At 43.3% G+C, this 15,767-nt stretch overlaps 1 protein-coding gene across 2 annotated transcripts in view; it reads left to right on the top strand.

Moving 5' to 3' along the window:
- CNTNAP2 (contactin associated protein 2) overlaps positions 1 to 15,767 on the top strand; it is a 1,948,817-nt gene that overhangs the window by 1,588,159 nt on the left and 344,891 nt on the right. For both annotated transcript variants that reach the window (XM_027075690.2, XM_053217934.1), the window contains one exon: positions 112 to 239. In XM_027075690.2, coding sequence (XP_026931491.1) covers positions 112 to 239 — 128 coding nt within the window. The remainder of the gene's footprint in view (positions 1 to 111; positions 240 to 15,767) is intronic.

Genomic DNA, 15,767 nt, shown 5'->3' with positions numbered 1-15,767 from the left:
AGCATTTATTGGAAGGTGGTCAATTATTAGGCAATTTAAAGTTATCAGGAAAAACATGTTTCTAATTCAGCCTCCTCATCCTTTTATTTTTTTTTCTTCCCTGTGATTCAGGAGGAAGGATGCTGGCTTCTTATCCTACAAAGATCACCTGCCAGTAAGCCAGGTGGTAGTTGGAGATACTGACCGGCAAGGCTCAGAAGCCAAACTGAGCGTGGGCCCCCTGCGCTGCCAAGGAGACAGTAAGTTTGCCCAGAAGCTGTGGCTTTTGCACTTTCTTACCAGTTTTAAACCGTGTTTCCCAGAGACGTCAGAGGGTGGCAAGAAACAGGCTTGCTCTTCTGTAACCCCTGAAGAAACGTCACACGATGAAAACAGAACCAAAGGGAGAGCGAGATAGACCTTAATACAGACAGGAGAGCGACAGCCGTAAAGCCTCCAGGACAGGAACCTAGATTTGGGCATACAATGTGGATATCCATCTTCCTTGTATATTCATATCTAACAAGTTTGACGACCTAAGTTTATGGTGATATAAATAGCAATGCTAATAGCATACAAGTGGCAGTCAACAGCTGTGATTCCACTGAGTGCTGCTGTTAATGCCATTAGCGTGACTATTTATATCACCATAACTCAGTTTATGGTGATATAAATAGCATTATGGCTTAATGTATCATTGTAAATTTGGATTACGGTCATACGAAGTTTGACATTATTGCTATCACATCTCATCATCATCAGAGCTGGAGAGTCCCTTGTAAGCCCACGGTTGTTTCTGTCACTACGTCTTGCTTTCGGGATTCGGCACCACAGAGAGGCATTTGGGGCTGCTGGCTTGGACTGTGGGAGGGCAGGGAGTTCGAGCGATGATCCCGCCTAATTAAGGGCACCATTAGGATTTTATGTTGTTGGATACCCTTCAGTGTGTTTTATGTGGAGTCGGAGAGAAATGGTGCCAGGCTGCCATGGGGATTCTGCAATGAACATCCTGGGTGTCGTTTCCCCTCTTCTTGTCTATGCGTGTGGTTTCGGCAAGTCCCCCAAGGGTTCTGTGCTTTTTGTGATTGTGTGCTAGGCATCAGGAGACCCCAGATTCTGCTCCTTGAATAACTGACTTTCCAGGAGACCTCAGGCAAACCCCTCCACTTTCTCGGCTCTGGTAATGAGAATATCACCCGCGTCCCAACTCCTCCTGGGGAGGCCATAAAGATTTTAGTGCCTGGATCCGGATTCCTCCTAGCAGAGCATTCTATGCGATGGAATATTATTACCACTTCCATAAATCAAGGGAGAATTAGACCTACCCGATGTAATAAATTATTGCATCGACTCCAAGAGGTGTCCTAAGAAATGTAATGGTGCATGCTTGAATGTTTACTACTTAGTAAATGGGGACTGTTGGCAATTAAACAAGGCAATGTTCCTGATACAAAAGAGAGACCGAGTTTATGCTGATTTGTCTCTCTTTAGTTAGTTTAAAACTGAGACTGGTCAAAGAGCTTTATCATGCATTTGTTGAACAATAATACTTTATTTGTTGAGCCAGGCTTAGGAGGACTCCGCAGTCAGAAATTTGATTTCAACTGTTTAAGAAAACGATATTGACACAAAATAATAGCGAGTATGCATTTTTAAAAATATTTTGAGGGATTGATGTGCGATAGGATGACTCTCAAAATAGGCAGATTCTCATGTGTTGTCCGATGAAAATCCGTTTCATTATGTCATGATTCTTCATTCATCTACAAAGGTAAAATATTTCTTGCTTACCGATGCTAATTCTGGAGCAAGCTATGAATTAAACAAAGGGCTCCCATGAAGTCATTGGTTAACTTGGTAAAGTTATAAAAATCCCACTTCTGCAAACTTGTTACCTTCCTTACAGAGAGGATTTCAGCCACATTACATAGTATATGTAGAAGTGTGTTAACAGTTTATAGTTACTATTAGCTTGTTTCCCTTAATCAATAAATCAGTCTTCAAGAAAAATTTCTGACATGTCTGCTATGTGTCTAGCACTTTACCAGACACTCTGAGAAATAAGAAACAGAAGCTCAAACCGCATTTTGAGAAACGCACATGAAAAAAATGCTGGAAGACAAAATGTCATATCAGATTTTGCAATACAATATTATTGTAACTGCTGCTCAAGAAAGGAGTGATATAGTGTATTTCAGCCAGATTTCGTATTTAAAAAGAGAAAACAGGAAAATCGTGGTGGCCAGTGTTTATTTGCATTTCTTTTCCAAGGCTGTTGTTCTTAGAGACATTTTTAGGACCCCTTATAAGACAAAGAGCTGTCTTAATCATGGGCACGGCATGAGCTCAGTATTCTTACAGCACTACAGCTTAAGAGAGACTGTTTCAATCCATATTTTGCCTGCTACTTCATAAACCAAAAGCACAGTCCATATTCAATTGCAATTATATGGAACGCTTTTGTGTCTGAGAGGGAGAAAGCGAAGGCTTCCTTTTTTGCAGGCAACTGAGAACATCATACCTTGGACCTGAATTGCCAGGTAGCAGCTTTATCTACCTTCCTTTAAGAATGTTCTAACACGGGCACAGTAATGAGAAAATGTTCCACATCATGTCACTTTCCAGTTTTTAACATGTTTGATTTGCTCAGATACTCATAGCCCCCAATAAGGTGGGTGAGGTTAAGTATTAGCCTTTCTGTTTACAAATGAACAAAATATTTCTTTTAAAATGTCACTGACACTACAAATTTCTGTATGCCCTTGTAGCCTCTGGGAGGCTTCAGGAGGAAAGGCAGAGCAGAGAACATAAACAGCTTTCTCTGTACAAGGTCGAGGTGGTTTCCCTGAGTCAGTCGATGATTGAATGAAATCATTAAAAAAAAAAATAGCCATTTGGGTCTTATCCCCACCACTCCCCCACCCACCCACATCCAGTTACCAATATAGCATGAATGTTTCAGGGATTAAATTTCAATCGTTGTGATGTAAAAAGTGTTACAGTGCATTTATTCTGTTGTTCATAGAGATTAACTTACTTTGTATCATTTACTGAAGTCCGTACAAAGCTACGGTTTAAAAAACCAAATCCATCATGAAAAAATGTCTTTCTCTGTTCGAGGAGTCTTAGTGATGCCAGCCCTGGAAAGCTGTGTCTTGAATTAGGTCCCCGTTCTATCCCCCAGTCTTAGAGCATGAAACAATTTTTGTAGGCTCTGACCAACCGTTTCAGTGGTTTCGGTTGGCTCCATCATCCCTGCTGAGTTTCATTTTGACTTTGACTCATCCGAACTCATAGGCCCATAAAATCCAAATGCTAAAGAAAACCAGTGAATTCCACTCAGGTCTGCTGCATTTCCCATAGAGTGCTGAAAATGCTTATGATCTTATAGTTTAGTTTTCTATGGGGGTATTAGTGTTATTGGCGGGGGTAGGTTTTGTTTTGTTTTGTTTTGTTTTTCCAGACACGTTCAAACGGAAACCTCAAATCTAAATGAGACCCAGAGTATGACTAGTGATGGGTGGTTAGTCCTCCATACCCATCACCCACCCTCCCCTCCCTCCCAAAAGAGCTACTTTAGAGGATCAGCCACTCATAGGTAGAAATTGTTTTCACACTGAAAATGTATCATCATTCTTGCAGAGAGCTGCTAAACTTTTGTGGAAGCAGGACCGAAATAAACATTTTTTTTTTTTTTTTGGTTTTGGAGGTGGAAGTCTTCTTTGTACCATATGTGGTGAATATAATTAATTATAGAAATAAAGTATGTGCCAGATAATTGCTTTATTCTCGGCTTTATGAGCTAACAATTTCCCATATCTTCTCTAGGGATTCAGAGACTTTAAACAATTAATTAGGAGCAAGTTTGCTACAAAAGCAAGTGTTTTCAGTACACGTGGGCAGAAGCCATTCACAAAAACGTGTTACTCAAGGACCTCTTCTCCGTTCTTTCCAGAAACCCGCTCTGGCTGTAAAACAGAGTCACGCTGGATGTCTAAAATGCAAAGTTAGTTTCTCAGGAACCCGAAATATTTTATTTATTTCTGCCCTGAGTCCACAAAAGTTTCGCAACTTTCTGCAAGCAGGATGATACATTTACATGTGAAAACAGTTTCTCCCTACCAGTAGCTGCTCCTCTAAAGTAGCTCAGGGAGGCCAAGAAGACAGGGTGAGGAAGGAGGCAACAAATCCAGCCCAGGAACACAGGGCAGAGACAAAGCCAAGGGTGAAATAAGATGGTGATGGAGTTTCATCCAGACGATAGCGGACCTCTGTTTTCTGGGAATGGAATGGTACGTACCAGCAGGAGTCTTATAAGCCACAAGCATAACCAGCCATTCCCTTGCCGAGAGAGGCAAGGGAATGACAGTATCCACACAGTTTCTCCACAGATAAGACATTTCCAATGGGAATGCAAATGAGTATCATCCTCCAGGAGTCGTTATTTCCTCAGAAGATGCTCCACATTCTTCTCCCTTCCCCCTTTCTTCCCACAACGTGTAGCCACGGACCCTTGCTTCAAGCATAGCTAGAAGCAAAAACAAAGAATCACAGTGTTCTCATGGTTGAAGACTCTCAGAGATCAAAGAGTGCCGACAGCTCACGTTCCAGACGAGGGACCTTGGGTCTAGGGAGGTTAAGTGACCGGCCCACGGTCTCCTAGCGGGGATAAGGCAGAGCACATTGAGACAGTTTGACGTGAGCTTTCATCTTTAGTAATTTCCCAAAGCCGAGATGAATGTTGAGATCCAGAGAGGGAGCTCTGACCTGGAACTCTGACCTTGGGTCCCTGCCTCTCGTCAGCTGAGCTGTGTAATAATGTGGTGCTGGCACGCTTACTCTCGCCCGACTGTGAGATCAGCCATCTGGAAAGCCTGATCGAAAACCCACAACCACAGGGATGAAGGGTCAGTGGCAGAAAATTGGTAACTTTTGTGTTTTGTTTTGTTTTGTTCTGTTTTTGTTTTACTTCGACTTTAGGTAGTTTTTTGGTTGATAGCAGAAGGCAGGGGGAAGAAAGTCTAGAATGATGTGTAGAAATGATTAACCTCTATTTTTTTCTTAATGTCCCAGCCTTCGCTGCTATTGCCCTGGGCTGCTACCAGCTGAGAAACAGGAGTAGCTCTAAGAACAAGCAGAAATAGTGAAATTTTCAGGATCAAAACGGGGGCTGATTCCCATTAAAGGATTGAGCCCTCTGGGCATATCGGAGAGTAGGTCCGATTACAAAGCAGCAGACTTAGAAAGAAGGAAGGCTTGCTTAGCTTTGGTCTTCCAGACTCCAGAGTGACTTTGAACAATTAGAAGTGGACAACTCCCTGGGAAGCATCAGCTCTTTAATATTAGATGGCCATTCAACGTTAGCCACAGATGCACTTTGGAAATGGGAAGTAAATTTACTTCGAGTTTGGGGGAGAGGGATGGTATTTGTGTTTTACAGTAGATACGGTGTTTGTGTGCGTGTGACTGACTTTCCTGCCTGTCCTTTCAAATACCGCTCACGTTTGGAGGAATCGTCCCATCCCACAGAGGAGATGCGTCTGGCTATGTTTTTGTCCCCTTCCCTGGGTGCCCATCCCTTCCCTAACCTTGGCACTTCGCAGAAGGGACAGGATCCCAGATCCGGGAGGGGCTTTGTTCTGTAAGTTGAATCCCCACGGCTGGGTTCCCCTGCTGAACTTTCCAGGTGATCTCTCTAAACCATTTGCAGGAGAGAGTTAGGCTCGTTCTGGCTGTCTGAAAGTGTATCTGCAATCCTGTCGCTAACTGCTCAGAGTTAGCACAGGTTTCGCGGTCCCCAACAAGGCTGCCTTCACTTTGGACATGGGCCACAAGTCTGGGGCTCCCAAGCCATCCTGCCCCCTGACCCACTGATACATGTTTGGGGGTGCCCACTATGCCTTAGGGATCAGTAATGCACCAGAATGACAGAACTCAGGAAGGCACTGAATTTAAGATTGAAGTCTTATTATGAAAGATACAAATCAAGACCAGCTGATTGGAAAGGTACACAGGGTGAGGTCTGGTGAGGTGGGTCTCCGGCACGAAGCTCCCTTGTCCTCTCCTGGTGGAATGAGGACACATGACCCTCCCCCCAACCTGCACACATCAATGCGTGCCACCAGCCCACTCACCAGGCTTTGGGTGTCCACAGTTTTTACTGAGTTTCATATGTAGACGCGATTGAATAAGTCATTAGCCACATTATGGAATTTAGACTCCAGCATTTCTCCCTTCTCCTCCCTGGAGCTGGGAGCTGATATCTCCTGGCTTCAAGCCCCACCCCTCAAATCCTACAGTTGGTCCTTCTGGCAGGACCAGCCCCCATCTTGAAACTCTGTAAGATCCACCAGGAGTCACCCCCTAAGCATAAACCGTCAGGGCCTACCATGAATGACAAAGACATTCCTGCCACTCAGGAAATTTTAAGAGTCTCAAAGCTCCATTCCAGGAACCTGGGATGAAATGACAGAGAAATGACAATCACATCACAATCTGTTTTCTCTCTTTGTTTGCATTATTAGTATGTTCACCCCCAACAATGGATGGCAACGTAGGGAGAGATCCATATCCCAGTGCCCAGGGAAATGCCTGCCACATTGAGTCCCTCAAATAGGTGTTCATTAAATGAATATGAATCGTTAAATAACCTCAAGAGATTTAAATAAGCATTTCAGACTAACAATGGAGGCAGTGCCACGAGGCAATGCATGATGAATTGCAGAGAACTTACACGGACAATAATTGCTATACGGGTCCAAGAGAGGACCTATCGCTTGATTTATATGCACGACTATTTTTAACCTCAACAAGGTTTTTTTGCACATTTGTTCTTCTTAACTAAGTAAAAACTTTTATTCTTTTGTACCTTGAACATCCCTTGAACCTGATGATTATCTTCAAATTAAGGATTAAAAAAAGAACGCTTTTGCTAAGTTTTTATATTTTCCCTGACACTTCTAAATTAAGATGCCCATGAGGTATTACAATTATAGAACTCATTGTTTAATCTAAATTAGATTAACCCCCCCCCCCGGCCCTTCAGAGACCCGAGCAGACTGTTCCACACTTTTGTTTATCCATGTCTCAAGGTTATTACTGACAAAATTACAATTAGTACTTCGAACTTATTGTTAGGGTGCTAAACTGTGAGCTGTAAACTACCTCACTCTGGCATAATTAAAACCGTGTTCCAGTTCACCTGCTTTATGGTACCTGCTTGTCTTTTCATGCAGCTTCTTTTCACAGTCCTAACTGCATGCAGGCCTTGGAAACTCAGAAAGTTCACTGAAGAAAATTGTTAAAATCGCCTCTTCTTGAAGTTTGCTGACCATTCCAAAGTAGCAATCTTACTACAGTCATCGGGATAAAAAAAAAAATTGTTCTAAACTCTGGAAAGCACTATGTAAGATCTGTATTACTATCTTTAGAATATATCCCAGTTCAGGGACGTCTGGTTGGCTCAGTCGGTTAAGTGTCCGACCGGCTCAGGTCACCATCTCGAGGTTCCTGGGTCCGAGCCCCGCATCAGGCTCTGTGCTGACAGCTCAGAGCCTGGAGCTTGCTTCAGATTTCACGTCTCCCCCTCTCTCGGCCTCTCTCCCACTCATGCTCTGTCTCTCTCTCTCTCTCTCAAAAATAGATAAACATTCAAAAACTTCAGTATATATATTTTAATATAAATTTATATATTTCAGTTTATATATTTAATTTATATTTGACATATATTTTAATGTAAGTTTTAATATGTATTTGAATATATAAAATATATCCCAATTCAAAATTCACAGGATATGTGCATAGAAAGCAGGGCAGTTGGATATGTGTCCACCTGTTGGCCTGGTAGGCTGCTCCATGAACTGTGTGTGCAGTCCCAAATTGAAAAGAAGAGGAAGTCATGTCCCATTTAAACATTTTATCTTTGAGCCAGCCCCTGAGTCATTTGTCTTTGGTTCCTAGACCAACGCTTAATTGAGAATCTCTCTCAGTCCTTAAAGTGTGAGTAGAAAAACCAGACTCAGCAAGGGTAGCTTGGTCTTTTGATGAAGGAGAGGTCCTTTGCCCTTTAAGATTCTATCTGTGCCTCTTCTGTTCAGGGTTTTTCTGGACTTAAGCTTTAGTCAATGAAGTAGCCTGACAGTCTTGTCTCTAATCCCTGTGTCTGATGCTTTAAGTATTCCTTAGTTCCATTCCAGTAGATTATCCTAATCAGTTTTGTTTTATGATATTCAGACCTCTAGAATTTAATTCTCTCATACTGAGTAGGATGCAAATTGGGCTTGAACTTAAAATATGGCCTGTTATGTAACAGAACCGTTCGCTGGTTTTCACCGAGTTTGCACCTCGACATAAAGACCTCAAAGATTCCTCTCTGGTTTCCTTCCCATTATCATACCTGAGATAATAGTGTGACTGACCCAAGAAGTAGAGAGCGCCATGGGATAACCTCATTTACTTTGGGTGCTTGGTTTATGCTTCAGTTTGGCCGGAGATAGCAAGTTGGCCCAAGTGCCTCAGTTTTCAGCGTTTAAAAAACAAAAAACAAAAAACACGCAGAAATCAAAAAGCTAGTACTTTTTTATAAATAACCTAACACTTTAGAACCGGATTTGTAAAAAGAGAACTTGACCCAAGAGGCAGAACTGAGAAGATACTCTGATGCATTTTATTTCTTACACATCTCTATTTGTTCTTTACATATATATTTCAAGGAGATAACGTCTTCATTTCAATCCTTCAAATTTACATGTGGAAAAATGCATCTGTTATTGTTTAAGTATAACGATAGTCTGATGCACCCGAATTAAGTGTGATTGTTTCTTTGCCTACAGAACTGACAGTTTTTCTGGCTTTATGCTGATGTCCCCCAAAAGAGGTTGCTCTTGAACGTGTATAAGAAATAAGACAATGGTTCGAGGCAGCATCTGTAGTAAAGCCAACTTTACAGCTTCTCTTTGGGATTAAGGAGAGAGACTGAGCTACTGATTCCACCCTGGGCCGTAGGTGGCCATGTCATTTGACTGAAACTGGTCATTTATTGGTGAGCAGTGTCTAGACTTTATCTTCAGATGCAACAAATAAGTGACTTATGTTTAATCTGGGAAGAGAAACCAACAAAAGTAGTTCTGGTTGGAACATCGATTCTGTGCGGCCACACCTCAGCAGACTCTAAGCCTAAGATGGGTGATAGTCCACTGAGGCCAAAAAAAAAAGACCTGAGATAGCGATCGAGATACAGGTTTATTGGGGGAACTTACGTACAGGGAGGCTGGGAGTGGCCGACTAGACAAAGCGTCTGCTGTTGGGATGTGTGTGCAGCAAGGTTTTATGCCGTAGCAACTTCCCCTAACAACGCTCAGTGGTCCTTCCCCTCCTTGCTCAGCCGGGGTTTCCAAGGGGATCCAGACCCGCCATCTGGACACTCTTTGTTACTAGGGAGATGCTCCGAGTTGCCCACCCCGAGAGCCCTGAACTTTGAACATGGAACAGCACATTCTTCCACACATTCTGCCTGATGGGAATTCAGAGGGAGGACAAGATCTCTACTTTCTCAGGAGAGTGATTAACAGGTGCATTCAGCATGTGCTTGGACAATCTGGCTATCCAGCACATACCATACAGATGCATAACACTTTTTATTTCTGAGAAGACTCCTATTTTTCTAACTCTTCTTAGCCCAAAAGCTGGGCCTCCTTCCTACCTGTTTATATCCCTTTTCAAGGACTACCTATTAGGGAATCAAGAAACAACTGGATGACACTTATACTTAGGATAAAGTAATAGAGTGTCTACCATTTCTGTTCCATACAGATATTCCCTCCCCTCCGGCACTTTCATACATGCACACACACATGCACGCGTGCACACACGCACACACACACACACACACACACACACACACACACACAATTCTCTTACCCTGAGAATTTAGCATTTGTACTTAGTGCTGGTCTAGTCACCTCCATCTTGAACCTACCTTAATCCCATGGTAGCCCCAACTGGGGGCTCAAAACTACTTGAGATTAAGGTAGTTGGAGGAACTCTTGTTAGACATGGGGAAGAAGACAAAATGGGATTAGAAGTCAGAACACGTCTTTGCCATGCGCCCTAGCAGCAGCTGGACTGTGGATATGGGAGTGCACTGTAGGCAGCACCAAGGATGCTCTGTGTCCCAGCCAGTCTAGAGCCATCCCAGGCTTACACCCATGGCTTAGGGCTTTGTCCTAAGGGGGGAAAAAATCACCTTTCTCATTTAAAAGTTGAAACACTGACTTCATGATGAACTAATCCTTAATTCAGAACAATTCTACGTAGGTATGGTAAGAGAGTTCAATATAAATTTGAGTCTGTGGCCTTTTGTGCTAGTGTTTTAAGAATCGGTTCATGCCATTTCACCCAAAAAGCCGTAAAGAAGTTAAGACTAGCTGTTCTCTCTGAAAGTAGTTCTCCAGTGGGAGAGAACTAAGGAGGACGCAAAGGAGCCAGAGCTTTATTTGTTTTGTTGGCCTGTTGCTTAGCTTTCTAGAGTAGTGCTACCCAATGGTGGTTTTCAGTGATGATGGAAATGTTCTTTAACCTGTGTTATCCATATGGTAGACACAGGTGGCCACTGAGCATTTGAAATGTGACTAGTGTGACCAAGGATCTGAATTTTTAACTCTACTTAATTTTAGTTAGCTCAAATTTAAATAGCCACATGTGGCTGGTGGTTGCCATATTGGACCACATAGCTTGAGCACACTGGTGAGAGGCCACTTTAGAGAACCCGTCCCCACCTGGAATTCAGTCTTACTTGTGGCTACAAGTCGACCTGCTGTGGTTCTTTCTGGAGTAATAAGAGGTTAAACATGAAGAAAGAGAAAAGGTGGGTTTTGCCATGATTCAACCTAATGTCAGAAAGGTCCAAAAAGTACCTGGGATGCATATCACTGCCTGGAAGATACTTGGAACATTTTCTTAGCTTCTCCATAAAATTCTCCGTGTATCAGCCAGGAAGATGGGGCAGAATGTAACATAATAAATGTAGAATAAGTATATTTTTTATGATGAGAGTTTTCATTTCATTTATGGCTTCTACTCTTTGAATAATTTGTCTGCATAGTAGAGTGTGTTTCGAGCCTTCCTTCATTGGCTTCAATCTTTTCCATTTTTATTTTCGCTTTAGATTATATTTTGAAATGCCACACGGTCTCCATTTTGCCTACTAATGAAAAAACTGAAATAACAGCACTTCAAACAGAGGTACGGTTGCGTTACCTCAAGCATGACATACTTTACAAAATAAATTAGCAAGTCTCGGGTAGACCTGCCTCCCTGGGTCTTCATACATCCTCACAAGACCTACACTTAACCAGTGGGGACTGCAACGTAGATGCCTGCCCCGAGATCTCATGAGTGACGCATTCACTTCCCGACCCTTTTTGCTGCCACTCAAAACCATGCCTCCTTGCTAGTTCACCAGTAAGTGTCACCATGTATAATTTGGGGATACATATTGATCGTTCAAGGGAGGTAGCAGGAGAGAGCCTTACGGAACTGTAGCTGCTAAGGACTAGTTTGAGCCATTTGAGGCAAGGTTGGGATGAGGAAGACAAGTGCTATAGGTCAAATGTCAGGGCCCCCCCTATCCAAGTGTAGAAATCCCAACCCCTGAAGTGATTGTATCAGGAGGTGGGCCTTTGGGAGGCCATCAGGCCATGAGGATGGAATGGGATTAGTGCCTTCATAAAAGAGGCCCAACGGAACCACCTTCTGCCTTATCAGGACACATGCCAACAAGGGAGCTCATTAGAGACTCAGGTTTTTATCGGCGGTGGTTCGGTGGGCAGCCCCTGCCTGGCATGGACCCAAATTCCAGACTCCCAGAAGGAAAGCAGGTGTTCAGCACATTACATCAACACTTTAGGCACAGTGAGGCACCCTTATTAGGTGCTAGCTAGCCTTGCTGGAATCCAGCCATCAGCCAGCCTCACAAATAGCCTTTTCAAGGAGAAACAGTCCGATGGACTATGTTAACTCTTTTCTGCGTGGGAGTCCTCTCCCTTTTGCCCCATCCATGAACACAAAGCTTCTCGGGCCTACAAAGCTGCCCCTCCCCTTTCTCATCTACTTCCTGCCTCCTTGTCCAGGTACAGAACCCCATCTCTTCCCTCTACCTTCCAGAAGAGGCTTAGCCCCACATCCAGATCTTTGACTTCACACCTTGCTTCGCACTCCACTTCACACCCTGACTTCTCCCCACCTCAGACAGCCCCTGCCCCAAATCTTAAAACCAAAGAAAGGAGAAGAGCAAAGACGGTGCTGTTTTTCCTTGAGTAGGTCATTTGTATCTCGTGACCTAGAGTCTCTGGTACATTAGGTTCCAGAGCAAGACCAGCTAAGTGATTGACAAAGCCTGGTGCAAAACGAAAACACGGAACCCCTTGTTAAGAAATACTAAGAACTTCAGAATAATGGCAGCAGAACATTAAACCAAGTGTGAGACCCTCGTCAACCTGCATAGGTCACGCACCCATGTTCCTGAGGCTTGGGCAGAGGGCAAGGTTGACCCAAGACCCTGGGTATACCTGGGGTGGAGCAGACCTGCAGGAATGGACCTGTAGGCCTTGTTTCTCTCATCAGTGTGAACCTCAAGGAACATTTGTGTTCTTTGAAGCCGTGACGAAAATCAAACCCTATATAGGAAAGTGTTCAACACAGGAACTTATAAGTACCGGTGAGCCATACCGAGCTGTCGAGATGTTTCCTAAATTTGTCTGATCGCACAAACTCCCTAAGATGCTTGTCAAGATGCAGATCCCCAGCTTCTTTCCCCAGAGATTTTGATTCAGAATTCTAGAGTGGAGCCCCAGACTCTGTTTTTAAGAAGTTTTCTAAAAGGTTTCTGTGACAGGGAAATTATAGAAATTCTAAGAACACGTTTGGGGGCAGGCAGACCTAGGCTCAAATTCTTCATTTATCAGCAGTGTGACATTGGGAAACTTGTTTAATTTCACTAAGCTTCAATTTCCTCATCTGTAAAATAGAGATAATTATGCTTTAGTACAAAAGGTTGCTATGGGGATGAAACGAGACAAGTGTATGTAAAGAGCTCTAACAGTGACTGGTGCAGTTAAGTTCTCCATAATGGTAGTAATACATATTATACAAAAAGAATGAAACTTCTTCAAACCCCTCGGTTTTGTAAAACTAATATGAATTAAGCATAAATGCCAATTGCTAAATGCAACCGTTATTATTTCCGTCAAGTCACTCAGAAATAATGAATTACAATCTAAGGTGAACAAAAGAATCAATCCTCAGACTGTATTTTGAGCACCAGCTGTATACAAGGCATTGTGACAGGCCACCGATGGTTTTGGCAGTTGAGGATTTTGTAACCTAGTTCAGAATGAGATGGAGAGATGAAACGATGCATCTCTTTTACAAGGAAGCCCAGATAGGTAAAAGCAGAAGGTTCAGGAACCACCTGGAGAAAGATCTTGAAGGAAAGGAGGAAGGAATGAGTAGAGGTCCTTGCACGTGGGGCTGTACAGGGGGCAGAAGGCTTCAGCCGGAATGTATGTGACCAAACCGATGGAAGCAACAGGTTCCTGTAGAAAAATACACATGCGAGGGGCACATGGGTGGCTCAGTCGGTTAAGATAGGTTCTGACTTTGGCTCAGGTCACGTTCTCGTGGTTTGTGGGTCTGAGCCCCACATCAGGCTCTGTGCTGACAGCTTAGAGCCTGGAGCCCACTTCTGATTCTGTGTGTGTGTGTGTGTGTGTGTGTGTGTGTGTGTGTCTGCCCCTCCCCCATTCTCTCTCTCTCTCTCTCAAAAATAAATAAACATTTAAAAAAGTTTAAAATAAAAAATAGACATGCGACACATAGCAAGCATTTCGATAAGTACTCAAATGAGAAAATGAGACCCAACTTGGAATCAGAGGAACCTGCAAATGCTAAGCCAAGAGCTGAACATATTCTGTAGGCGGCAGAGTCTGTGAGCCAGAAAGAAGAGGGGGTGAGTAATCTTTTGAAGGTTTAATTTAATTAAAATAGTAAACTCTTCGCTTACGTTTAGTTTCAAAGATCTGGGTTAATGCAGTTTATCTTTGTCAAATATGTCATTTAAAAAAACTAAAAGGAACATTGTTAATAGAGGAAATGAGGACATTCAATAAAGGGGTGACAAGAGTTCCACATCCAACAATGATATAACATAAACACACATTTGAAACTTATTGTCAGATTCTCATAAGAGCAGGCTTCCCTTTTAAGACGTTTTAAAGCTACCAAATTTAGATAAGCCTTTCTTAATTGTGTGAAAACTTTCAGAAAAAGGTAGTGTTTTGATATTTTTAATAAATCTGTAAAAAATTGTCGGTGACTGCTGACTTTTGTTTTGCTTCATGTGTATAGGGTGACAGCTGTGGGTTGAATGACGTTCCCCCCCCCCAAAAAAAGGTATGTTGGAGTCCTAACCCCCCAGTTCCTGTGATTGTTGACCTTATTTGGAAATAGGTCTTTGCAGATGATCAAGTCAAGATGAAGTCCCCCCAGAACCAGGTGGGCCCTCATCCTGTGTGACTGGTGTCCTTAATAGAGAAGACAGAGTCACAAACACACACAGGGAGGAGATAGGAGTTGCCCCGACACAGGAAGGAATGTGAAGGGTTGCCACCATGAGTTAAAGCAGCCACGAAACAGACTCTCCCTCCGAACCTTCAGAAGGAACCAGCCCTTCCAACCCTGGGATTTAGAACTTCTCGTCTCCAGAAGCTAAGAGAATAAACTCCCGTTGTTTTAGGCACATGGTCTGTGGTGCTTTGCTACGGCAGCCCTGAAAACCTAACGTGGTGACTGGCCCCCTAATCCCAGGCCCAATCCAGGTAGAGTAGTCACAGAAAAGATTGCTAAGAATTGTTGAAACGATAGAGGCGAAGACGCTCGAATTTATTGTGAAGTCTGCTCCCTGCAGAGCAGTTCATCGGAGAGGAGAGAGTTCTCTTCACAGGAAAACAAATCTCGCTTCCCAGCACTGGGCAAGGCTCACCCTGTGCCCTCCCGAGGAAGCCTTTGTGGCGAAACCTAGGAATGAGCAGTTAGCACGCAATACAGTTGTAGAATAGTGATTATAGATGACATTTATTGAGTATCTCCCACGTGTCAGGTATAGTTTAAACACTTCACAGGTCGACACGTTTAATCCCCGCAAGTATTCTATAAAGAAGGTAATAGTCTAGGGGCGCCTGGGTGGCTCAGTCAGTCGAGCGTCCAACTTCAGCTCAGGTCACGATCTCACAGTTCGTGAGTTGGAGCCCCGCGTCGGGCTCTGTGCTGACAGCTCGGAGCCTGGAGACCGCTTCCGATTCTGTGTGTGTCTCTCTCTCTCTGTCCCTCTCCCCCTCACTCTCTGTCTCTTTCTCTCAAAAATAAATAAACATTAAAAAAAATTAAAAAGGAAGATAATAGTCTATTGCTGGTTTGCAGATGGGAAAACCAAGACAGAGAGATGGACCTGCAGTCATATGCTTCAAGTCACACAGTAAACGACAGAGCTGGAATCCGACCCAGGCAGACTGGCTCCAAAGCCCTGTCTGAGCCTTTACAGTTTAGCAAGGCTTTCCTATGCCAAAAAAAACAAAAAACAAAAAAAACCCTAGTCTTTCTGAATAGCGAGAGAAAGATTCCCTGGATCTAGATTCCAGAGCTCTGTGGAGAGCTGAGGACTGACAACACATATGTAAGGTAACCGCTCACGGGTTTCCTAGAGCTGCCTTAAGAAATTGTCACCAGCTTGGTGG

The sequence above is a fragment of the Acinonyx jubatus genome, chromosome A2 (genome assembly GCF_027475565.1).
Source record: "Acinonyx jubatus isolate Ajub_Pintada_27869175 chromosome A2, VMU_Ajub_asm_v1.0, whole genome shotgun sequence".
Lineage (NCBI taxonomy): Eukaryota > Metazoa > Chordata > Mammalia > Carnivora > Felidae > Acinonyx > Acinonyx jubatus.
This window is presented reverse-complemented; position numbering and strand designations above follow the sequence as displayed.